The sequence below is a fragment of the Euprymna scolopes genome, chromosome 29, assembly GCF_053919585.1.
Source record: "Euprymna scolopes isolate OS-2025 chromosome 29, ASM5391958v1, whole genome shotgun sequence".
NCBI lineage: Eukaryota > Metazoa > Mollusca > Cephalopoda > Sepiida > Sepiolidae > Euprymna > Euprymna scolopes.
This window is the reverse complement of record NC_136510.1, coordinates 107,336,909-107,364,166: the sequence shown is the minus strand read 5'-3', so window position 1 is coordinate 107,364,166 and position 27,258 is coordinate 107,336,909. Positions and strand designations below refer to the sequence as shown.

The 27,258-nt window shown below is 37.6% G+C and overlaps 1 protein-coding gene and 1 long non-coding RNA gene across 2 annotated transcripts in view; one reads left to right on the top strand and one right to left on the bottom strand.

Annotated features, from left to right (window-relative positions):
* Nucleotides 1-1,435: 1,435 nt before the first annotated feature.
* Nucleotides 1,436-25,470, top strand: LOC145252805 (peptidyl-prolyl cis-trans isomerase-like 1). The gene is made up of 4 exons (XM_080112761.1): nucleotides 1,436-1,591; nucleotides 19,408-19,562; nucleotides 20,689-20,757; nucleotides 25,191-25,470. Exons 1-4 carry the CDS (start codon nucleotides 1,530-1,532, stop codon nucleotides 25,409-25,411), a joined length of 507 nt encoding a protein of 168 aa, XP_079968887.1. The 5' UTR covers nucleotides 1,436-1,529; the 3' UTR covers nucleotides 25,412-25,470.
* Nucleotides 19,745-27,258, bottom strand: part of LOC145252806 (uncharacterized) — a 63,096-nt gene continuing 55,582 nt past the window's right edge. Inside the window, exons 2-3 of the long non-coding RNA XR_013863677.1 lie at nucleotides 22,054-22,178; nucleotides 19,745-20,014 (exon numbers count right to left, since the gene is read on the bottom strand). This is a non-coding gene — a long non-coding RNA (uncharacterized LOC145252806). The remainder of the gene's footprint in view (nucleotides 20,015-22,053; nucleotides 22,179-27,258) is intronic.

Here is a 27,258-nt window from a genome sequence, read left to right as displayed (position 1 = left end):
TTGTCGTAAAAACTCGCAAACATACTCTCGACGCTACAACCCGCAAGCACATAGTTGACACAACACACTTGACTCGACGGCTCGCAAAGAGACACAATGAACAACTACAAACTTATTACACCAAGATCCAGTTTCCTTACTCCTGTCAATCCAGCCTTTCCTGCTGTTCACCTTTCCGGTTTCCTTAATCCTGCTGATCCAGCCCTTCCTGTTGTCGAGATTCCAGACACACCACTCTTCCTGCTGTCAACCTTTCCAATTTCATACATTCCTGTCTATCCATCCTCGACTACTATCCAGGTACCTCATTCTGTGTCCTTTCAACCTCATTGCTTCCACAGACATCAATCTATCGACTTCCTCCAGTTTGTCTTCATCATTTCCTCTAGTATTGAATGTGAAATAAATACAATCTCTATTCTTACAATTATCTGCGTTTTGACTTTTTTTCTTTGACATTTACGGTATTTTTGCTTTCTTAACTGTAAAATCGATCACCACAATAACTTGAGCAGTCGTACTACGCAAGCGCTGCACTGGCACACAAGCATCCAACCAAAACTCCGTAGGTGATTGGACCTTGTAGCAATAAGGATTGAGAAACCCGGGGATACTTAAAAATATTGAAATTTTGGGTTTCTATTACAATCCACAGAGGTACGAAAAAGTTGTCCAAAAAACAAATATATAATAAATAAATGTTACCAAAGTTACTTTTCTACCTAACTGGATAAGTTTTTAGTGTTTTTATTTAATATAAAATGTTTATTCGGTTTGAAAAACACATAACATTGGGTGCTACCGAAGAACAAGAAAAAATGGCTGTGATATCTTTGAAGTTTTCACAAAGACTTCAAAATAAGAAATAAAGCAAAAAAAAAAAAAAAAAAAATGTTAGAAACCCACCCAATAAACGTTACCTTGGCATTTATTAAATGGGTTTCTAGCACTAGTTTGTTTTATTTCTCATTTTGAAGTGATTATCAAGACTTCAAAAATATAAAGAGATCGTGGCAATTTTTTTAAATTCGGAAACTCGGGGACACTTTAAAATTGTACAACTGTTACTGTTCTGCCTTTAAGATGTATGGAAGATGGCTTAAGGAATAATCTCATATGATGACTAGCTAGGAAATAAACACAGAAATTAAGTTAACTGATTCGAAAATTGCGAGTGTGTGAGCGCCAAACGAAATCTCCAAATTTTGCAGAAAAAAAACTCGATAAAAATAATTCTTTTTTAGCTGGATTCTAAACATCTCCAAATCTAGCGGTTTTACCGCTAAATTGGCAACATTTGCGAAAGATCAAATAAATGTATTTATTTTCGTAAAATAATTTCTAATCAGTTGTCGTATTTGCAAAGCCAATTATTTCTCAACAAATATATTAAGCTAGGTGGAAACTTAAGAAATTGTTTTTAAGTATAAATTAACTCATACTTGAATTTCAAACAATTTTAAAAATTTGGCTACGAAAGTTAGGCTACAAAATCATTGAGCGAATTCAAAAAAAAAAAAAAAAAAAAAATGTCCGGCTACGGAATGCCTTCGTCTTCATGGCAACCTCAAAATGTTAATTTTGAAACAACGTAAGTCTTAATGTTTTCTTTTTCTATCACAAGAGTTAGCATTTAAGACCATTGTACAAAAATAAATTCTAGGTTTGTTTTAAAATAGACATCAAATCGAAAAAGCGGTAAAAACAAATATATAACAAACAAAGATCGATTAAAAATAAATAATATGTTGTTTTTAAGCAAAACAATATTACGTACTTAATTGTCAAGCCGAAAATAGTAATATATCCAAAAATTACGAAAACTCATCGAGTAGAAAGTTATTTATATTTAAAGGCATTTTTACAAAGGCGAGATAAGTTACTCTTCTACCTAGATGGATAAGTTTGTTAGGTACTACTTGTGCAGTTGAGTCATCAAACAAAAAAGTGTACAAACATCGGTACTTGTATAGTTTAATCAAGACATTAAAAAATGAAAATATCGAAAAAAGTTTAAATTGTATGTATCCGTATGGAATAAAGTTCTCCGAAAAATAAAAAAAAATTCACTTTATTTCATCAAGTATTTTTTTTTTTTTTTTTTTTTTACAGCGGAAAAACAATTTGTTATGATACCGAGCAAAAGATTCGATTTTTAAGAAAAGCTAGTATTAAAGATGGGGAGGGAGCGTCGGCGCTTTAAATTATAGCGACTTCTTAATAGGATGCTATAAAAAAGGTATAATCAAGGACCAAGGTCTGAGGCTAAGAAATTTATCCTAACACATCAATGACAACTGGCTGAGAGAGAAAGAGAAAAAGAACGTCTTACCTCTTGCAACAGATGCCGTCGGTTGCGACCTCAGGTATTAGTCCTTGTGGTCCCGTAATAATTCTTTATCAATACAATAATTGATTGAGAAAAGAAAAAACAAAGGAACTACCAAGACGGTGTCCCAATTGTAAATAAGAGAAGAAAAAAAAGGAAAAAGAAGAAAAGGAACAACTTCAGACACGGTGTGAACCGATTGTAAAGATGGGGGTAAAAAATAAGGTATTTATTTTCAGAAAATTTACAAATAAAAATTCAGAAAAATTTGGCACAAGGCCGAAGATGGGGGATGGGAAAGGACGGTCTTCTCTGACTAGTGCTAACTAATCTAACCTAACTAGTTCCTACTTTCACTCTATTTACACCATAATACCACATTCATACTATACATCCATCAGCGTATACATCCTTCATCAATCACCATAAGAACATCATACCATGATAACCTAATTAAAACCCTTAAGAAAGGGGGGTTTGGGAAGATAAAAATTTTATATACAAAATATAAATGAAATATTTACAATGTTAGTAACAAAAGACCCCCCCGTTGTTAAACTATGGCAGATACACCGATTCGCCAGTCGAAAGGGTGATGCGGGTCCGAACGCTTTATTTAAAACACCTCTTACGAAAACTTCGAAAGGGAACCCGCATCTCTGGCGAATCAAGCGACCTGTCACCTAATTGGGGAGGGGAGTGGGGTTAAAAAAAAAAAACAAAAAAAACAAAAAAAACAGGGACAAACTTAAAAGGGGCCTAATGATCGCTATCACACACTAGCTAGGTTATGAACAAAGAAGCCTAAATAATGGTCCTACTCTTGCCTATATCGTGACCTACTCTGGACTCAAAACGAGTCAGGGCTGACGTTCGTTCCTGTCACCCAAAATTCTTTTTCCTAAGGAACATCCAAGAACCAGTCAAGACTTGCTTCTCTCACCCGACACACACGCGCAACTGACACCCACCTTTCAACAAAGTCTGACGGAGAGAGTCTAACTCTCTCGGCCTTGATACGATCCTTCAAATAATGACGGAAGAGTCGTATAAGGTCGAGGGGAGCAAAGTCCTCAGATCCATAGACCACTTTCATACGTGTGTTCCAGATAACACCTCTCATCACAGCTAGCAAGATCAAACACAAATCTTTTCTGAGCCTATCCGTTGTCGGAGCCCAATTGCTACAGACATTAATAGGAACCAAAGTTAATGAGGATGCGTTTAGTATGCGGACCATGAGACCTGTAACAAACTCAATCAGCGGCGTCACGATGCGACAATAAACGAAGGTGTGACATAAAGTCTCGTCCTCATCGCCGCACCGTTTACAAATAGGCGAGTCCACCAAGCCAGCTGAGTGGAGTCTCTTACCGACCCAGAGAGCATCCCGAATTACCAGCCAGGTCAAGGAAGCCTCGTCGTTAGTGAGGCATCCTGACCCAGGCGCCCAAGGCCAGATTGAGCGGAGCTGCTCCTTCGTCAAAGGGAGCCTCCCACCGATGACATCCGTTACGGATCCCCTCACTAAAACCCGATATAATGCCTTTCGGGACAACAGCAGAGTGTTAGAGAGGCTTTCCTTCACTCTTAAGAGGGACTTCAGTGCGCGCCGGCACTCGCGATAGAAGGGGCATTCACCTCGGGGCAACCTGTGTGCCTCCCCCTCGGAGTAGTGCACCCCTCTCAAAGCCGGGAAGGCTTTCTTAGTGTCCTCCATCCAGAGGCCACCGTTTTCCCTATCTTGTGTGCACATTCGATCTAAGTAGTAGAGCCGTAGCGTGTATAGCCGAATCTCCACGTTTGGCATACCTAGACCGCCTTCAGAAGGATGTAGGTAGCAGACATCGCGACAGACCTTAGGGGCCCTTCCAAGCCATAAGAAGTTGAAAAGAGCCCTCTGCAAATATAGCAGTGTGTCTGACGGGATTGGAAGCACTGATAGACGATAAATAGCGATTGGATAGATGTGGGTATTACACACCTCCGCTCGCCCCTTTAATGAAAGGTTTCTACTGATCCACCGTGAAGCTGCAGACCGTATCGCTTTCAGAACCTCCGACCAATTTTTCTCCAGCTGGAGGTCAGGACCAAACCAGACGCCGAGTATCTTGCAAGGCCCATCGCTCCAACTAAAGGGCCCCTGAAGGGGCATACCCCTCCAGGCACCAATGCGCAAACCCGAAGACTTGTCGCAGTTAATTTTGGCCCCTGTTACCGTTTCATACAATCTGATTTCTACACCGACGACACTAATCTCAGCACTGCTCGTTACAAGCACAGTTACGTCGTCGACATAGGCGGAGTACTTCGCCTGGGCATCCACACCTGGCAAAGTGATTCCGCGTAGGACAGGATTCACCCTTAGCCTGCGCAAAAATGGCTCGATCGCAAGCACATATAGCATGGGTGATAACGGGCACCCTTGACGAATGGAACGTGACAAACTGAAGGGTCTCGACCTCTTCCCATTTACTTCTACCGTCACCGCGGGGTTAGCATAGAGAAGATGAACCCAAGAGCGAAATTGCGGGCCAAAACCGGCCGCCGATAAAACAGCCCCCAAGTACCGATGGTCAACCCTATCGAAGGCTTTGGACTGATCTAAATTGATCAGCGCGGCCTCAGTGTCGACTTTTTCTATCATCAGGCGTATCGAGTGCAAGTTATCCTGGATTGTCCTGCCCTTCACGGCACACGTTTGCTCGGGGCTAATAAGACGAGCCAGGACAAGCTGCAGACGATTTGCGAGAATCTTGGCCAAAATCTTTAACTCAGCGTTAAGCATCGTTAAGGGCCTGAAATTACCTAACCCATCCCCTCCATCTTTGCTTTTACGAACAAGCTTTATCACACCCATGGTAAAGTACTTGGGGATTGAGCCGTTCCTAAACCATGAGTTAAACAAAACCGTCAGTAAGGGGACGAAGATGTGCGACAACCTCAAATACACTTCGTAGGGAAGACCATCGATCCCCGGTGACTTATTAAGGCCGACCCGCTTTAAGGCTTCAATGACTTCATCCTCCGTTATGCCACCTTCGCACCTAGCCGCTTCGGTCGTCGAAAGACGAGAAAAGTCAGCCAAATAGGTGTCAAACTGTTCTAATGACAGACCGGGTTCCATGGAAAAAAGCTCCTGGAAATGGGATCTAAACGCCTCCAGCACACCCTGGTTTGTGGTCACGGTACGCCCGTCCGGCAATGTGACACGAGCGATGTGCCTATCAGCCGCTTGCCTAAGCTCCTCTGCACGCAGTTCAGCGGCCATGTTTGTTGCTTCCTGGGGCATTCTTTTTAACCTAGCCCTAATCGCTAAGGCTTGGTGCTCCTTTTCAGCAAGGGAGGCAAGCCGAGCCCTAATTATATTAACGCTAGCACTATCCCCCTCCTTCACCGCCCGATCTAATCTAGACTTTAGTGTCACTTTAGCTGCCCTAGAATCTAGTTTGAGTCTTTTGCTAAAGTCAGCAGCAAAGGACCTAATGGCTTCCTTAACTTTTACCCACCATCTATTCCCAATAATTGCCCCCGTCAATTCCCGCTGTAGGGTTAGTAATAGCCCGTCATGGAAGCCCTTCACATCGAACAACGACGTGTTGAGCTTCCAGTAACCGACTAATCTAGGCTTAGGTCTATCTAAGTTTACCCGTACACGAACAAGTCTGTGATCTGAGTAAACTATATTGTGGAAACTTGGACAATTCAATACTCCTACGTCGACTCGCCTAACTAAGAACCGGTCGATATAGCTCGAGAGCTGTATCGAATCGGAGCCGCCTCTACCTGTCCAAGTCCACACTAAGTCACGGGGCTTTTCATTTCGGAATTTGTTGATAAGATCAAACTTATCCACAAATTCACGAAATAAAACAGCATCCCGATCTCTGTTAGTTCCCCTAGATGTTAACCCAAATCGATCTAACTCGGGATCCAGGACGGCGTTCCAGTCTCCCGCTAAGATAACCGTTCTGGAAACATCTATGAACTGCTCGATCCGCCGAAAAAAAACAGCCAGCTCAGAATGGCTATTGGGCGCATAAACCCCAATAAGACGTAATGCCCTACCCTTTATGGTAGCATCCAAAACACATAGTCTTCCCTCCGGATCCAAGTAACACGGGTCACACGACGCATCTAGAGACCTTTTAACTAGCCAGGAAACCCCTCTCGAGCGAGAATTATAGTGCGCTGAGTAAGCCTCAAAGGTCTTAGACAGTGCACCCAAATGGTCACCAGGAATAAGGTGGGTTTCCTGCACACAACAGATATCCACTCCGAGGTGCTGCAGGTCCAAACTCAAGCGCCATTTGCGCGAGTCGGCCCTTAGCCCTCGGACATTTAAACTAGCAAGCTTGAGATCCATGGTGGTGCCTTAGGGTTGGGAACCAGGAACGAACATCGCGGTCGTGAGCATGTCGACGGCTCTCGTGAGGGAATAAGTACCCATCGTAGTATCGATGAGGCCGTCACGAGAGATACCACCGACATGCAAAGGATAGGTTAATTTTGCTATCCTATACAGGGAGGGGTGAATTTTTACCGGGACCCTCCCAACACAACATTTTTTTAGGCTTTTTATGTCAGAGTCTTTGAATATTACTATGGGAGGGGAAAGATTGAAGGTCTTGTTTGCCTCCTCCAGCATTTGCCATAGGTCCTTGGCTTCTTCTTTCTTCCTAATAACGGTCAAAATCCGTTTTGCATTGGGGAAATTGGTGGGGGTGTCTATTAGCTTTCCCCCTATCTCCCTGAAATCGATTAACTTGCTGAGGTCAGCACCTTTAAAATTTTTGTTGTTGTTCAATGCAGCAGCATTTAATATACAGATATCTTTTCCAGGGAGGTAGAGGGTTTTTTTCTTTATATCAATTGCGGGGGTGGTGTCCATGTTAATAGGGTTAGTCGAGGTTTTATCAGGTGAAGTGGGAGGGGTATTGTGAGGGGACTTAGAGGTAGCTAGGACAGGAATGGAGGATTTGTTTTTCTTAATGGGGCTTAGTGGTATTAGTTTGGGTGTTTTTGGAGGGACGGGAGATGTGACTGGAGGAGGCATTTTGAACGGGGAAGGAGTTTTGGATGTAGAGGGGGAACTAGTGATTAGCTTCAAGTTTTTGGGTGGAGGTGATTTACATGGGGATTGAGGTATTTGTTTTTTTTGAAGGTCCAGTTTTTTTTTTAAGTTTATGATTTCGAGGTACTTTTCCCTACCAGGGTCTTTCTGCAGCATGGCTTCCTCCCTCATCTGGTCGAGGGAGATGCGTCCAGGGTTTTTTTTGCCGGGAGCGATCTGCCAGGGTTCTCCTTTCAGGATGTCGTTGGTCGCTTCATCAGCTGGCTGTTTGGGAATACTTGGAATGCTGGTTCCTAAGTGCTGGCCTGTAGTTTTCTTTTGGTTTGGTGGGGGTTTTTTAAGTGGACACTCAGATGTTAGGTGTCCGATTTCCCCGCAGTTCCAACATGTGGGACGTCTGCCGGCCACTATTATCGGTAGTCTTTCTTCGCCAACCTCTAAGAAGAATGGTATACTCATAAAATCCTCTTTATTGAGGAGTATGTCAAAGCTCCATACTCCGTGGAACTCATCCACTTCCACGTGGACCATCTCCCCGAATTTTAATAAGAAGGCACCAAGTTGTTCGCCGTCAATGTGGTGCGGGACGTGGAAAACTGAGACTGTGGTGCGTCTCTTGCCCATGTACTCTGTTCTGAGGATATGTTGTTGGGTGATGATTCCCTTTTGGGAAATAGTGAGGCACTCCTGTGTGGTGTTGAAGAGAGCGCTCCACGTGTTGTACCCCTTACATTTGATGACGCGTAAGGGTCTCAATCCTGCGTTAGCTAGTAGGTTTAGGATGATGTCGACTGAGGCTCGTATTACTTTTTTGGACTTTCTATCCACGACGAATAGTGTAAGGCATCTCTTGTTGATCTCTTCGAGTTTCGGTATGTCGACTATAAGTCCGGTGTTGGTGACTTTGTCTAGGCATTGTTTTGCCTTCTCTATGAACTGGTCTATGTCAATGTCGACTTTCGGGGGTTTGGTCCACGGGTTTGCAGCTGCGCCGTTCTCCGTCTCCATATTGACGATAACAGGCGTCTGGCTCGCAGAAGCGGCCATAGCCGAACCGTTTAAAAAACGGTTAAAAAAGTTCACAAAACTGTTATAAATAACAGTAAAAACAGTAGGAGGGGGGAAAAAATTGTGTAGAAAAAAATCCGGCTCAGTGAAGAGGAAGAAGAGGAAAAAGACAGAGAGGAGATAACAGACTTACAAAATAATCGCAGCGTAGACTCAGGAGTGGGGGTAAAAAATAACATACAAGCTAGTCAACCCATACAATTTTATAGAAGGTCTAGGGTCACATGATTTATCCATTAGTATAAAAAACAATCACAAAGGGAAAGACGCTTTCGCATCCATCTCTCAAAACCCGGGTCATTGAAGGTAGGAAAGATTTTCTTATACACTCCCGTCTCAAGAGAAAAAAAAAAATAAATAAATAAAATAAATGAATAAATAAATAGTAAACAGTGAAGTTGTCTGAGTACATTTTAATACAAATAACTGTTAATTTTGGGTCCAAACACTCAAAATTCTAAATTTAGATTCCCGGGACATGGATCCAACTTGATAAATTGAACAAATCCAAGAAAAATAAGTTTTAAGGGGTCGAAGCAAAACCCCCCCCCCAAAAAAAAAATTGAACCTTCAGCCAATCCCCGGTCCAAACATTCCAAACCAACATAAAGTGTATTCAGACATAGGGCAAGCTTCGTAATCGGTTTTTGTCAAAATTTGACTGCCAAGCCGGCTGAACTGCTAGTAAATAAATAAAAATAAAGGATAAAGAGAAAAGGAAGAAAAAAAAATGGGAGAGGTAAATAAATAATTACCTATTTTCTGAGAGTGGACTGTTAGTGAATTGAATGTAGGCAATTCCAACAGTACCAATTCTCACCCTCTGGGGGAACTTGCTGAATACCTACGCAGAAGGTTCAGTTTTTTTGGGGGGGGTTTTGCTTCGACCCCTTAAAACTTATTTTTCTTGGATTTGTTCAATTTATCAAGTTGGATCCATGTCCCGGGAATCTAAATTTAGAATTTTGAGTGTTTGGACCCAAAATTAACAGTTATTTGTATTAAAATGTACTCAGACAACTTCACTGTTTACTATTTATTTATTCATTTATTTTATTTATTTATTTATTTTTTTCTCTTGAGACGGGAGTGTATAAGAAAATCTTTCCTACCTTCAATGACCCGGGTTTTGAGAGATGGATGCGAAAGCGTCTTTCCCTTTGTGATTGTTTTTTATACTAATGGATAAATCATGTGATCTTCCAAATCATATCCTTACATCATTTGTAGACATTTATGCTGACGACACTACCATTTATGGTACCACATCTAAGACAGTAAACGACCAAGTTCTCTCCAATTCTCTCTCCTCTGATCTTGAGCACGTAGTACAATGGGGAAAGAAGTGGCTGGTTACTTTTAATGCATCTAAAACCAAGCTTCTCTCTTTACATCATCAACATTCTAATCCACATTTGTCATCAATTGAAATGAATGGCTCTCGTCTTCAAGAGGCCTCAAGTTTTGACAAGCTTCTGGGCTTGACCATTACTCCTGATCTTAAATGGAACACGTATATCAAATCTGTTGCCAAGGCCGCTGGAAAAATGGTGGGATCTTTCTATCGATCCAGTAGATATCTCACTGCTGATGCTATTCTCTACCTATATAAGAGCCAGGTACGTCCAAGGATGGAATACTGTTGCCACATCTGGGCAGGAGCTGCTAGAAAGGACTTGTCCTGCCTTGATAGAGTTCAAAATAGACTTCGTAGCCTCGTAGGAGATGTCCTTTTCTCCTCCTTGCAACCTCTATCTCACAGAAGAGATGTTGCGAGTTTGTCTCTGATGTATCGTTATTTTCATGGAAAGTGTTCAACTGAGCTTCAATCTATGGTCCCCCCTCGCCAAACTTTCACAAGAAACACTCGTCTAGCTGTAAACACTATCAATAATTTCCCCCACTCTTTATCTGTGCCTAAACCTAAACGTAGATTCCATGAACAAAGCTTCTTTCTTAGAACTGCACGCCTGTGGAATTGTCTTCCGTTTTCCTGCTTTCCGGCTGACTACAATATGGTTGTGTTCAAGTCTAAAGTAAATAAGTTCTTGATGAGCCGTTCCATATAAGTTATTAAATTTACCAAATTTTCATTACTAATGATTACTATATTGACCAATTTCTACTGTACACTCTTTAACCCTTATCCTTGAGTGGCCTCTGGGCCTTGATAATGTGGTGATGCCTATGTAAAAAAAAAAAAAAAAAAAAAAAAAGTTGAAATGGTACCATTGATTGCATTCATCACAGCATATCATTGGACTACCATTATCCGGTAGAACACATCCTGGGCAAATACATGCATGTTCAGCATCATTTAATAAATTATCCACCATCATATCATGGGATAATGAAGGATCCTGGTTGAGGCAACTTCCACACCGCCAACTCTCCTCTTCTGGTGGAGGTCGATATAGACCAACACAGGAAAAATGGTACCAGTCATCACAGCAGTCACAACATATCATGGCACTGCCATTGTCTGGTTCACCACAATCAGGGCAAATCCAACCAAGCTCTGTGCCCTCTTCAATAGGGTCTTCAAGTACAGATGTACAGCCATTCAGATTGTCATCAGCATTCCCCATCAAGGAATCAAGTCCATCAATGGGTTCTTGAATAGACGACTCCAAGGGATAGAGGTGCTTCAGGGAATGAACTTGCAAGGAGCCATCTCCTCGTTTTATCTGAGCAGATCTCACCAATCCGTCATCTCCTGTAAATAGACGTGTGACCCTACCCAATGCCCAAAATGGTCGAGGTTTGTTAGGGAGTTTGATTGTGACTACATCTCCCACACAAACAACTGGTGAAGTCCCTCTTTGTTGTCTTTGGGCATGCTCTCTTATACTAAGCAGATAATCTTCGTACCAAATTTTCTTAAATCTTTTTAATGCATCATTCCTGCAATTTAAGGACTCTAAGAGTTGTTTCCGAGAGGGAGGTTCTAGTTGATAAATACCCTCCCCATCCATTCTCAAAATCAAACGAGGGTTTACTACAGGGCGTAAAAAGTGATTTGGACTTATTATTTCCAAACTTGAGTCAGATGAACTTCTGTAAGTCAAGGGACGGTCATTTATGGCATTTTGTACATCAGAAATAATTGTCAGGAGATCGAAATAATCATGACTAGCTCGTCCAATTAATTTATACAAGCAAGACTTGATGGTTTTAATCAGTCTTTCCCATACACCTCCATACCAAGGAGAGTGTACAGGGATCTTAACATGCTTGATTTGGCATGTCCCCAATTTCTCCCTGAATTCACTGGAAGCAATTACCTCATGAATCATGTCACATCCAGCCACAAATGACTTAGCATTGTCACTATAAATATGCGAAGGAATCCCATAAATATTTGAAAATCGAATCAAGGCCATTAGGAATGAGTGAACAGACATATCCTCAATCAGTTCTAAATGAACTGACCGTACCTCCAAACAAGTAAAGACCAGGATATACATCTTCACCCTCTCCCCACCTCTCAGAACCCACAGATGACCCGTATAGTCTACTCCTGTGTGCAAAAATGGTCTTATCATATTCACCCGATGTTTAGGTAAATCAGTCATTTTGGGGTAGGTAAATGGAATAGAGTTAAATTTCTGGCACAAGGAGCATCCTGATAAAATTCTCTTTACCGCCTGCCTACCCTGGGGTTTCCAGTACCCAGATAACCTGACCTTATTCAAGGTAGCAGGAACACCCAGATGCTTACACTGGTGGTGACAGTCCAATATTATGAGATTAGTAAGATGGTGATCCTTAGCAATAAGCAAGGGATTAACTATCTCGTATTCATATACAGAGACCTTCCCAATTCTTCCCTTGGACCGAATTAATCCTTCCTTATCCAAAAAAAGGTTTAGACTTCCCACTCTCGGTGGTATTGACCTACCTGAAGGATTTTGTAAGTATTCTAATTCCTCCCAGAAGGATTGTCTCTGCATCACTTTAATCAAGTGTGTCCGAGCCATCTTACCAAAGTCGGAGTCTCTTTTCCTCAACCTATTAATAAACTTGAACACACATGTGGTGACATTTAATAGTTTAGACAATGAAGAATATCTATCATATTGCACAACTGGCTCCTCCTGGCTGTGCGAAACAGCACAAACCATCGAAGATACAATCTTTTTGCTTTCTGGGCTCAAACAATTCAAAGGATTTTCAGGCCAAGAAATCGGTTGGTCTTTTAGCCAAGACGGTCCAGAAACCCAATATTCCAAATTGGCCCTCAGTTTAGAGGTAGGAATACCCCTGGTGATAAGGTCAGCGGGATTCTGTGCAGTTGGCACATATTTAAACTGAATGGCCACACCAAATTTAGACATCAATTCAGCCTCCCATTGACTAATGTCCTTCAATCTATTCATGGCAAAAACATTCTTGCTATTAGTCCGCCTTGTGACCAACCAGGATAATACTATTTGTGAATCAACTGCAAGAAATACCTTTTTGAAACTTACATTAGAATAGGCCTTCAACAAAGTCGGGAGGCACTTGATGGCCAAGAAGGCCGATAAAAGCTCCAGAGTTGTTAAACTCTTCGATTTAAGAGGCGCCACCTTTGCCTTGGAAAAAACCAGAGATGAAACCTTCCCCTGGACTGCATATGCTGCAAATCCATATGCTCTTTTGGATGCATCACAAAACAGAAATAATTCAGCTTCCCTTCTTTCGTCCAGGGTTTTTCTAGGGAAGGTAACAAAACCAAGTTCTGACAATTCATGAGCGATGACTGCCCATTTGGATTGAAGTTCACTTGGCACAATTTCATCCCACTCAAAACCTAATTTCCACAACTCACTAACAAGAGTACGTGCCTGTATAGATACCGGCAAACATAATGAGAGTGGATCGAATATCCTTGATGCTTCAGACAGTATATGCCTTTTAGTTGCTGCCTCAGGGTTACAATTATAGGAAGCAATATTGATGGTATCAGTAAGAGGATCGTAACGATAACCTAATACCTTCTCCCAAGGACAGCTGTGACTCACAAGAGTACCATCTCTCCTCATTAAATCGTGTAATTCTGTATGATTAGAATTGCAAGATTGGAGTATGAATCCTCCTTCTTGCAATCTTTCTACTGCTCGTGTATACAAGCCCGTTAACTCATCCAAGGAATTGCTTGTTTTAATCAGATTATCTACATAAAAATTAGACTGTAACATCCCAGTGCAATCATCCAAAGGATAACGCCCAGCATGAAATTTTAGTATGCAATTCAAGATGAATGGGCTTGCACTAAACCCAAATAAGATTGTTGTGTAACGATAACACATTAGCTTATTATTTTTTCGCAGAAAGAAACAAAATTTATTCTTATCAGATTCACTAGCTAATCGAATCATCAAGAATGCCTTCTTGATGTCTGCTAAAAATACATACCTATTTGTTCGGAAAAGCAGAGTTAAATCAAGCATGTCCCCTGTTAAGTTGATCCCAGGATAAGCAGCATCATTTAGAGAGACAGAGTTCTTAGTTTTAAAAGAACAGTTAAAAACTGGTCGAATTTTAGTTGTAGTTGTATGCTCGTCTTTGAACACGGGTCTATGTGGAACCCACACATAATGCTTGTATTCCTGAGGGGAGCATTCTAGGGGTTCAATTATCCCTTCTCTTTCTTGGTCTTCAAAAACCTTAATATACTCCTCATATAAGTCCTTCTTCTTTAAATTGAATACTACTCTGTCCAGCACCTTAAGTGCTATATGATGGTTAGATTGAACCTGAGATAACCTGTCCTTATGCCAAGGCAATTTAACCAAATAATGACCATCTTTATAAACTATGTTTTGCATGAATTCTTCCATCTTTTGATTGTCATAGTCAGAAACCGATTCTATGTCAGGCAGTCCCAAGGATTCTAGACTAAACATCCATTCCAAGCCCCGATCCACAGTGCTTCCTTCAAAAATGTCGGCAAATGGATCCACATAGGTCGGAACAGGATTCACAATACTATTAACCAAAGAATCGTTACAATAGTACTGCCTGTCAATTTCATAGCTCAAGGCTCCCGGAGTTATAGCAATCTTACTGATTTGGTTCTCATGCAAAAAATGTTTTGTATTTCCTATGGGGATAATGGCAGCGGATGTCTGCCAAGCCGCACCATTCATGCATCGTGTTATCTTCATGGGACGCATATATTGAATCAAATCAATTCCCATGAGACCCCACAATTGTACACTGCCACTCTCTATCTCTGCAGCAAAGGTATAATTCAGTTTTCTTAGGTTTTCCCAAACCAGAGGAAGGTCTGGTACTTTGTGAGACAGATTCAATTCGCAATCAATTAGAATAGGTAGTTGGGGGGCTACTCCTGGCAAGACCTCTACAACTGCTGTTAACTGCTTGAAAATGCGGCGTTTTCTCCCCACAAAGGTCACAACGTCCATGGCCACCTCCTCCCATGAGTCTGGATCGCACTTCAGGTGCTGAAGAACCCTTTCAGAGAAATATGACCTCTGACTGCCCGAATCAATAAGGCAATTCAGAGAAACTGAGGAGGCTCCCCTTTTAATTGTGATGTTGACCATTGGCAGTAGGTTTTGAATGTCCCCAAGTTTTGTACTTATGCTAGTATTTATTTCTGTTTCCTCTAGTACAAATTGAGGACACATAGAAGCATAATGCCTCCGAGACTTACAATACCTGCAAGGGAATCTAAATCCCTTGACTCCTGGACAGGCTTTCTGATCATGGCTGGCAACTGTGCAGAACTCACATAATCCAAGTTGCCTACAGCGTTGCAGGCGCTCATTGTATGAGGGATAGGTAGTACACTGAGAACTAGTGTGTCCATTTCTTGCACAAAAATTGCAATAAGGAATCTTGTCTTCCAAGTCTAGGTCTGCGTGAAAACTTTGTAATGCAGAATTTTTAGGTGGGCTTCTCGTCCAAACAGCATTTGACCTTGGCTTAAACCGTGGAATCAGTTCTGTCTTAGGAGTTGAAATAGGTTTAATCCGGAGTAATGCTTTAATAACTTCGTGACTATACTGCAGTATGCAGTTCAAGCCAGGATATGGTGTGCTAGAGCCTCTAATGAGCTCTGCCTTTATCTCATCAGGGATCTTATCAAATAGGATATGAGCCACCAGACATCCACTTCCGGAGTCCTCAACTAAAAAATCATAACCATAGTCTGAATCTAACTCACCAAGTTCATACTGAACCTGGGAAAGATATTCCTTTAGTTGTTCATAAGACTTGTCCACCTTAGGTGTAGACTGCACTATTCTTTTAAAAATTTCTTCCCTAATGGCTTCTCTGTCCCAGTATTCCTCCTTTAAAATATTTATGGCCACATCATAATTATGGTCATTTTCTGACAGGTGATGGATCAGATGAAATGGCCGACCTATCACATATGCCTTAAGGCATATGAGTTTTTCCTTCTTTGAGCTCACTCCAGATGTGCAAAACTCAAAACGGGTTAGGAAATCCCGCAGGGCAAATTTATTGGTTTTATCAACGCCAGTAAATGTTGGACATGTTATTTTAGGCTTCGCTAATTCAATGCCAGATTGAGCTGGGGAAGGTAGAGTGGGAGGAGTTGAGGTTAGTAAAGGGGAATGGATCTCTGGAACCGGTAAGGAAGCATCTAACTGCGACAATAATTTATTCACCCTGGTTTTGTAAGTGAAACTGTCTGTCAAACAGCTCCTCATCTCAATCGATGGTGTCTCCTTCATTATTTTCTTGTCAATATGTAATAACTCTTGGAGCCACTGGAGAATGTCTCGTTTATGAAGTTCTAATACATCTCTCTCAAGAGGTTCAAGTCCACTAAGATTTTCTAGTGTTAAGTCTATCATCGTACGAGTGACTCTCTGATCTTCCAATAAGAATGACCGTGATGATTGTTCAACTTGTAAAGAATTCATTCTAATATAAAAAACAGTATCTGTTGCAATGTATAGCGACTTCTTAATAGGATGCTATAAAAAAGGTATAATCAAGGACCAAGGTCTGAGGCTAAGAAATTTATCCTAACACATCAATGACAACTGGCTGAGAGAGAAAGAGAAAAAGAACGTCTTACCTCTTGCAACAGATGCCGTCGGTTGCGACCTCAGGTATTAGTCCTTGTGGTCCCGTAATAATTCTTTATCAATACAATAATTGATTGAGAAAAGAAAAAACAAAGGAACTATCAAGACGGTGTCCCAATTGTAAATAAGAGAAGAAAAAAAAGAAAAGGAAAAAGAAGAAAAGGAACAACTTCAGACACGGTGTGAACCGATTGTAAAGATGGGGGTAAAAAATAACATACAAGCTAGTCAACCCATACAATTTTATAGAAGGTCTAGGGTCACATGATTTATCCATTAGTATAAAAAACAATCACAAAGGGAAAGACGCTTTCGCATCCATCTCTCAAAACCCGGGTCATTGAAGGTAGGAAAGATTTTCTTATAAAATTGAGTTATCTCCCCGTGACATGTTCAAAATATTTCGAGATCAACGTGTTTTTCCGCTGTAAAAAAAAAACAAAACCAAAAACAAAAAAACGATCAAATTTACTCCATTTTTTTTTTTTTCGGAGATCTTCACTGAAGTGTACGTATCCGTTTTGGACTGAAGATCATCTTCAGTCCAAAACGGATACGTACAATATAACTTTTTTCTCTCGATATTTTCACTTTTTAATGTCTTGATTAAACTGTACAAGTGCCAAAAACATCAAATATACAACACATATATGTTAACAGTTACTTTTCTAATTATCGGTCTTTTTTTGTGTGTTTTTAAGTAGTTTTAAATGCTCCTTTCCTTTTTTTTTTCATCGCAAATATTCACTTTTTACGATATGTTTGCAACCAAAGATCTCCACCGACACATAAAATCTCTGCAATTCCCGTTTTTTTCTTTTAAAAAATTTTAAAGTGTGTTTTAATTGTGAAACGGCTGAGCGCTTCGCTTCAGTTAAAAGTTTTAAATAGCATCATTTTTTCGATCCCATTTGAAAACGTTTGCCGCCTTTCGACTACGGTGGACCAAACGCGCTGAAATAATTTTTTTTAATTCTGCTTTAAATTGCCCCTCCCCCATTTTGGGGAGCCTGGCCCCCACACACACATTAAAAACCAAACTCATACAAATGGTTACCCATCTGGTACTGGCCAGCCTCAGTGTTAATAATACATTGAAATTTTCGTTACTGAAAAATAAGTTTTTTTGGCCTGTTTGGTCTTCCATAGTTTGCTTCTTATTAAACGCAAACAGTGTCGATCTAGACTCTAGATCGACGCGAAATAACTGGTTACCTATATGAATAAGTGGAATTATTTGAAATCCGGGTACTTATATTATAATATTTTTGCATATTCTCATAGAAAATCATCCTAAATCTTAGTTAGACAACAAATAAATAAATTAATTATTTCAAAAACCTTTTTTAAAAAATATTTATGTACGTTTTTTGTGCAAGACAAAAAATGTCAATTGTTAACTTTTTGGGAAAATTTAACATTTAAAATTTAATTAAAAATAGTAGAAAAAGTTTTACATTATTCTGTTTTCTATATGATAAAATTCAGGGTTTTATCTTTCTGGAAAAAAAAAGTTACTCAGAAATAATGGATTTTAATAAATGTAATTTAGTTTTAAAAAACAACAACAACTTGATTTTTCGGCCATTTTTGGCGGTGCCTAGTTAAAACGAAAACAAAGATGGCATCCTAATGCTATCTCTTTAGGATCCCGAGAATCTCTCAAAAATTAATACCTAAAAAATACTGATAGAAACCCACAAAATAATATCATGATAGTATCAGTATTTTTATTCATTACTGACTTTTTGACCGATTCTTACGGTGGTTTTCATTTTCATTATTGGGGAAATATACGTTGTCGGACATAAAAACACGTGTTTATAAAAAAGAGGGAATGTTTCATTGTTATTGTTCCTATTTACTTGCCTCCCCACGAGGGCAAAGTTAGACACAAGGTCGGTTTTTAATGGGAAAATCCAGCTCACCAAAAAGGGACACTGTGGATATGAATAAAAATGAAAATTGCCTCAGTCATGAGGGATTTCTCCTTCACTGACTGAGGACAAAAAAGGTGACGTGTAGTATCAGAACAGATACTACACTTTGCTCCTAGCGAAAAGGCTACTAATGTTTTCAAACTACTAGGTTTTCATATTATTGTGGAAATATAAATTGTCTACCATAAAAACACATGTTTATAAAAAAGAGGGAATGTTTGGTTCAATAAATTTAATTTTAAGGTATTCTTTTTTACATTTTTGGCCCTCTATCAAAGATTTTAAAATATTTGTAGAAGATGTTCAACTGAAATGAATCCCATTAATCTAATTATACTTATAGGTGCTTCTGCAGTTTAAATCCCGTTTTTCCGTGAGTTTCACTCGACAACACCCGGCGAACAATGAAAACCGGCGGATTATACATATGATATATAGTGAGCAAAAAAAGATACGAGCAAGCAGCAAAAAATTGGAAGAAAAAAAGAAGAAAAGGAAAGAGTGTTGTTGCACTTCAAAGAAAAAGATGTGAGAAATTTATTCTCAAATAGCTTAGAACTTTGGTATAGCAGGAATTAACACAACATTGAAAAGTGCACTTAATTGGTGGATTTATAACAGGTTATTTCATCTTCTCATTGCAAAATTATGTTGTGTAATTTTGCTGCTTCTGCTGAGTCAACTTTGGCACAAAAAAAATTTCAACATTATATGTATAAGAAAAAACAAACAAAAAAAGCGGTTATTTATGCAGAGAAGGTACTGTGCTATTTTCTTTTTTTTTTTTAATAGTAATTTTAAGTTAAATTCAAGGTTTTTATTCTTTTGTTTATTAAATTTTTAGGTGTGTGCAAGCATTTTTATAAAAGGTTCTGTCACAAATTTTAAAAATAACACCATCTTTTTTTTTTTTTTAAATTTCAGAATGGGCACCATTTCATTTGAACTTTATTGGAAACATGCACCGAAAACCTGTCGGAATTTTGCTGAATTAGCACGTAGGGGTTATTACAATGGAACAAAGTTTCACCGGATTATCAAAGATTTTATGATCCAAGGTGGTGATCCAACTGGAACAGGTAATTATTGGAATACCTGCATTCTTGTGTTGATGCCATCACATGTAGTAACATGTTTGCAGGCAGAAAAAACAATGATGTGTAATGCAAGGGTGAATGTGATAGTTTAGCTGAAATAAGATATGAATATGAAGAATAAATTGGATGAAAACGTTTCTGTTTTTAATGATTTATTAGTATTTATTAAAATAAGGTGACCATGAACAGAGCTTTTTCTTAGAACTGCTCACTTGTGGAACTCTGTTCCAATGACCTGCTTTCCAACTGGTTATAATATTGTTGTCTTCAAGTCTAATGTAAACAAGTTCTTGTTAAGCCGTCCTCTTAAATAATCAAATTATACCCAATTTCAACCATCAATGATTACTACACTATTATCCCAGTGATGATATACTCTCATTAATCCTTATCCTCGAGTGGCCATTGAGCCTTGATATGTAGTGGCTTGCTTTCTAAAAAAAAAAGAAAAGAAATTGTTAACTTTGATAATACATATTCGATGATAAATTATTGTGATGAATAGATTGTTAGTTGAATGATGATACAAAATTTATTTGATATTTGACACGTGGAAGAAGAAAGAAAAGTTCCTTTAGGGTCTGAGCCCCCTCTCCTCCTCCCCAGCTAGAACTAAGTACTAATATGTTACTCACTGTATGTATCAAAAAGTTATTACGATTAAACCAAAACCATAAGTGTTACATAGGTGACGGACAAAACCAGATGTAAATCGGATTGCTGGGGATGATGTCAACCCTACATTTTGATTGAAGAATTGAGATCAGGAGTACAAAAAGCATGAAACAATAAAATGAAGAATGTGAAAATAAGTGAACAGTAATTCCAACCAATGGAATTTTAATTATAAAAACAAGTCAAAACAGTCAGAGACAGAAAAGAGAGAGAAGAGCGGACACATTTCTGCCCCTCCCCCCTCAACCCAACTCTCTCCTGTCATACTTCACTGTAAAATAAATAAAACTTTGTTGATTTAACAAGTTGTTTGTTTGATTACCAAAACCACAGTCATCAGTGTGTACATGTTAAAGTGCAGCTATAAAATATATAGACGACAATATAACATAGTGAATGCTTCTTCATTTTTTTTTTTATTTTTGTTTTACAGGGCGAGGTGGTGCGTCAATTTATGGAAAGCATTTTGAAGATGAGATTTCAGATGAACTCAAGCATACAGGTATGTTATTTGTGCAATTGATTGACATTAAAATAAAGACAACGAATAGATTGGTATGATATCAAGAAGTTAATTAATGTTGGCAGCTCAATATTATCAGACAAGAGTTATTTCCTTTGAATCATATTCTCAGTTAACTCCCCTGAATCATTGAGCTTAACAACAAAGGAATCAGTGTTAAAATTGTTTCGTTTTTTCCCCCCAGGATTTCATATTCTAATAAATGGGAGATAATAATTGAAAGTTTCAATTTAAAAGAGAAAATAGACTGAAGAAAGTCAGAGTTAAAGATGAAGGAAACCTCCACAAATTGAAATAAAATATTTCACCAACTAGCACAAAAAATGAAAAGAAAATGAATAAACAGCAAAACGTAAAACTATCAAAAGTGTAAAAAAGATGAAAAAGTTTAAGAAAGAAGGAAAGAAGTCCCACACGTGTGAATGAAAGCTACATTTTTTTCAAAAATTGTCATTTAATAAAGATTTTTTTGAAAAATATTTTAATTTGAAAATTTGGTGCAACTAAACTATAATAGCGAAATACGAAATTTTTTACATTGAATTTCAATATGTACTAATGATTTTTGCTTGCCATGTTACATTGAATTTCAATATGTACTAATGGTTTCTGCTTGCCATGTTACAGTAATGAATATATCCAAAAATTATGAAAAATGGTAAGATAGAAAAAAATTATTATAGAAAACATTTTTTGATGAAAATTAGCGAAAATAAAATGTTTGGCTAAAAAAACAAAACAAAAATAACTGTAGACTTTCAAATGTAACTATCACCAATCTTTAAATAAATTATGCATTATCAATTTTTAAATAAATTATGCATTATCGATCTTTAAATAAATTATGCATTATCAATCTTTAAATAAATTATGCATTATCAATTTTTAAATAAATTATGCATTATCAATCTTTAAATAAATTATGCATTATCAATCTTTAAATAAATTATGCATTATCAATCTTTGTTTTTAGCATAACTGAGTTACTTCCCTTGTTATGTCATGTAAGCCCAAAGAAATATGATGAGCGATTTCTATGATAAAGATGGAAAACTCAATTTTTTTTAAATAATGCGGCAATATATAAGTACATACCAATTAAGTAGATATCATTGCTTTAAGTTGAAATTGAAACAAGAAGTCAGTAGATACCATTATTTTATTTTTTTTTCAATTTCTTCATTTTCTTAATTTTGCTATTATAGTGTAATTGCATTGAAAATTTTGAGCAAAGCAAATAATGTTATAAAATATTTTATTGAATGATTAAAACACCTTTTTCAAAGAAGACTTTGTTTTCTCTTCATTTTGCTGATGGTATTAACCTGAAGTGGTCAGCCCCTCATGGAGAGAGAAAAGGATAGGTCCAGTGTTATTGACAGTTATTGTTGGTATGAAGTCTGTGTTTGAAGAGAAAATAAATATTACATACCTGATCTGCTTCAACAAGTCATATCTTTTTTATTTGTGGGTCAATTTTTAATAGAATTACATTGCTGGAAAGATAATAGAATAAGCATTCCAATGATAATTTGTTTTTCTTTTATGTGTTCAATGTTTTTATGCTTGTGTTCAATGTTTTTATGCTCCACGTTAAAAATGAAAAAACAGTAAAAAAATGACAGCAAAAAGGGAAACCGTTTTTTTTTTTTCAATATTTACATTTCATACGTTATGTTTGGATACATATGTGCGGGGTCAAATTTGATTGGATATGGCTGAAATTTTACAGGCTATATAAGCATAGAAGTCGATCTCTACTGGACTTTGATTTATATTTTTACGACTACAAAAAGCAAAGTTACGACTGAGCAAAGTTGACAACGAATATTTCCAAATTGATAAGATAAATCGGTATATATCCTCCATTTTCATATAGATACTAGTTACAGAATTATTTTCATGTATAATATGTAAATATTTGATGATTATTAATTGTGCGGAAATTTCTTTAAAATGTTATCTTTTAAAGAAATTCAAATCTGCTTAACGAGGAAAACGGCTCGCTATCGAGGCCACTTCATTTGTCTTCTCCTAAAAGTAAAAAAAAAAAAGTTTTTTTTCTGCTTTCAAAACGAAAGCAGAAAAATCAGTTTCATTTTTTTATTATGAGTTTGTCAATTAAAAAAACAAATTATTTTCAGGTTTTTCAAATTTGATTTCCAAACAATACTATTTTGTTGTTTTTAATGCTTTTAATACTTATGTACTAAAAAAACAACAAAATGTGCTAAGTACATGCGTTTCTGTTAACATGCTATTTATGCTTCTTACTTGTACTTAAGGTAGAATTGTGTTTGTAGTGGTCAAAAAAACAAAAAAAAAACAAACAAATATATAACAAATAAAGGTACTTGTGCACTTATGCTACCATGCTGAAATAATGTAATTATTTAGTTATTTCCAAACAATACTAAAAAACAAAATGTGGTAAAAAAAACAAAAAAACAAATATATAACAAATAAAAGGTACTTGTGCACTTATGCTACCATGCTGAAATAATGTTATTATTTAGAAACGCATTCTTAACATGGGGAGGGAAGGTTATTTAGTTAACTATTCTGTACTTTCACCTAACAATTAAATAAAATATATCGTGAAACTTGAACTTATTTTTTAACTCGTTGTCAAGACTATTTTTTCAAATCTGTAAAACAAATCCGTTTTTTTTTTTTAACTGAGGATATCTAATTAATAATAATAATAATAATAATTAAGCAGTTCGATAAAGAATTTCATTGTGATGCATTTTGTAAATTTTTACCTTGTTTCTACCTTAACATTTTTCTTTAAAATGATTATCTTGTAAGGTTTTCGAGTATGCTGAAAACGAATATCGCATTTAAATTTTCCGTAAGTAGCTTTCCGGATATTAGGCAATGTCATTTCTTATGTTATTGCTGGTGGCCATCTTGGTATGTGCGTTTGCGCATAGTTTCTCGGGGCTGTTCCCACGCGTAACAAGATGGCCACCAGCGATAACATAAGAAATGACATTGCTTAATATCCGTAAAACTACTTATTTGCAGAAAATTTAAATGTGATATTTGTTTTCAGCATACCCTAAAACCTGAAAAAGTAATCATTTTAAATGTTAAGGTGGAAACAACGTAAAAAATTACCGTTTTATTTCTTTGTTTACATCGTTGAATTTTTAGTAAAACAACAGAATAGAAATGATAAAAATGACCATCAACTGGTGAATATATAGTTGTTGTTTATCAGGATTCCTGGCATCCTGGTACTGTGAAAGCTACATCAAGGATTCATGTAGAGTATGATTTATGGTTGCATCTAGGAAAATAGGAGTATATTTTGGGCCAGATATAGAGGATTTACAAAATTGAAAATTGGACTGGTCTCAAAATGCATAAATTCTGGTTGACTATGGGAATTTCCATCTTTTACAGAAATACAAAATCTATATGAAAAATTTTCTTTGATTTATTTCTGAGATTAATTCATATCTACTCAATTTTTTTTTTTTCTTTGAGAGGAGTAGTAAATACCGGCCATAAATGCTCTTTAGGCATTCAGTGGCTACACACCAGATTAAGCTCTCCTTTGGTGAGGAGGTAGGAAAATGCCTATTCTCATTAAGGATATATTTAAATACCACTATAGTACTTAGTTTTGTTCATGAATAGACACCCACTGTATGATAACATGCACCAATTTAAAAAAAAAAAAAGAAGAAATTTGTACATCTGAATTTATAATTCATGGCTTATGGTAAAGAGATACATCAGATTTGACTGCATAATCGGACAGAGCACACAATTTTACATAAGAGTACCAAGTTTCATGAGAATAGCTTGAAAAATAAATAAATGGTGGCAAAATTACCGAATTTCTTGAAATGTTGAGGTCTGTAATTTAGCCCACTTTTTCTAAATAAAAATGTCCACAAAAAAGCATAAATTTTGGCACTTAAAATGCTTATAACTTTTGAACTACTGATGGCATTAGCATAATTCAAACGGTTTTAAGCATTTTTACATAGCTCTTTTCATGTAGGTTAATAAAATAACAGTTATCTAAAAAGAAAAAAATCAACTTGTAATGCTACATCTACATCCTGTATGGTAACCCTCTGGAATATCAGAGAGCGGTTAACAGGTGCTACACCTTATCCAAGAATGACCTGGAATTGTGCAAGGCGAGGGCGTTCAACTCCCTGAAGTATTATAGATACTGTCATAGCTTACTACATACAGCACTTAGTATTCTAAAATAGTCACTCATCTGGTACTGGCAAGGCTAAGCGTTGCTTAACTTCAGTGATCTCATGAGAGCCAATATGCCAACTTGATTATGCCGTAGATAATTATAATTATTTAAAAATAAATAATTCAACATTTACGTCTAATTATAATGACCAAATTGAATTTTATTAAATTCCATTTTGTAGGTGCTGGCATTTTGTCTATGGCTAACAGTGGTCCGGATACAAATGGAAGTCAATTTTTTATCTCTCTTGTTCCCACTCAATGGTTGGATGGAAAGCATACCATATTTGGGCGTGTCTCTTCCGGAATGAGTGTTGTTCATCGGGTAGGTCTTGTGGAAACGGACACTAATGATCGACCAACTGAAGATATTCAGATTTTGCAGTCAACAATTCCATCTTGAATTTTTTTTTTGTATATCTTTTTTTTTTTTTTTTTTTATTGTATATCTTTTTTTTTTTTTTTTTTTTTTTGTATATAAAATATTTTACATTTATGTACTTGTTTGATTTATTCTTTTTCCATTTTGGGGGATTGTTTTTTGTTTCGTTGTTGATCTTTCTATTTTTGCTTTAATTTCTAGTGGCAAAATCCCACCTCCTCACTGTAAAGGTCCCTAAATGCTGGAAAGCGTTCTACTCTAATAGTTTTCTTGCTCATCTCACATAGTCCCCTGTAGATATGGTCGTACATAGTAACCCTTTATATTCAAGTGTCAGTATCTGTTGTTTGGGAGGGATAAAAGGCTTGGGCTTCTTGCCCAAACCAATATGACTCTCTCTCTCTCCAGATATCCCTGCCTTCCATCTTCAGGATCAAAGTTGGAGTCATGTGCAATTTGCTGGATGTACGTAGATCTAAATTGTCCTCTGCTCGTGCGTCCGTACCGTGGAGTCCACAATAATACATTTCCCACCAGCTCTTGCTTGCTCCTCTGGCAGTGACTGGAAAATCGTAGACGTCAATCCCTGATGGTAGTAGATATGGCAGGTAGGTTGCCATAAAGTTGCTGCTTCGTGGGATGATCTTGCCAAGATATATTTAACAAGAGTTTAAAAAAAGAGGAAAAACTTTCCTGTTCTATCTTTGATTGTAGACTTATTCAAAATTGAATGAGTTATTTATTTTTGAATATGCCAAAAATTATTCATTTAAATTTTTTCCAACCTCCGACACAACTGATAACATCCTTCCTGAGAGTACAATGTTTAAACTCCTTCACATTCACAGGCAACATAAAATGTATTTGGTAAAAAAAAAAAAAGAAAGTGCAACAAGTTATGTAAAGAAAAAAAGTGTAAGCTATTTACATATATTTATGATTTTAATGTTTGTCCAAGGTTGCTATAAATCTGGATATGGTAGTCATTGTCACAATGACTTTTGGCCGGTCATTGTCTGAAGCCGAAACATGGACAGAGAATGCTACCTTTCTTCTGTTGATCCAAAAGTTACAGTCGTTCATCTTTTATGGATATTTACAAAGATCATGATTGGCGGCAAGATGAAAAAACATGAAACATAGAATTGCATTTCTGTTGATGATATTGTATGCTCAAATCAAATTTCGTCATATTCTCTACATGAATTGGAATAAATGAAACAGATGACATATCAACGCGTGGGAAAATATCTGCAGGAGCTGGAAGATAGCTGGCTTGCGAAGATATTAGCAGCAGTAGCCGAAAAGAAGCACATATGCAAATGAAGAAGTGTGCGTGAGCTTGCGTAACAAGAAAAAGAAAAAAAGGACAGCACGCCATCGTGAGAAGCAAAGTGTGCGTCAAAAAAGATGTAAAGATGTGTAAAGTCAAAGACAAGAAATGGCTAACTACGGCTGGCGTATAGTGAAGCAGAAAGAAAAATGTGTGCTGGGTGAGATGGACATGTGGCCCCTTGGTGGTGGTGAGAGACTTTTAAGATGGTGTTGAGACAGAGAAGGGTGTTGTTAATCTCATGGCAGACAAAACAAACAGTTAAAAAAAAACGAGTTGGATTTATTTTTGTTTCTTCTTTTTTGATGGTGCTAGACGGTGTGGGGGTCTGAGAGAGGTTTGAACTGTAACAAACATGGTTCGAGTGAAACGGTCACATTACATGAATACAGAGAAGGAGAAGATACTGTCAAGTTTGCTGCAGAGAAGGTGGACTCCCTCTATTGAGATAGAAAAAATCTCATCCTATGTCTTTATAAAGCCATCATAATCACCCATGCATGGAATATTGGTGCCACATTTGGGCTGCTGCACC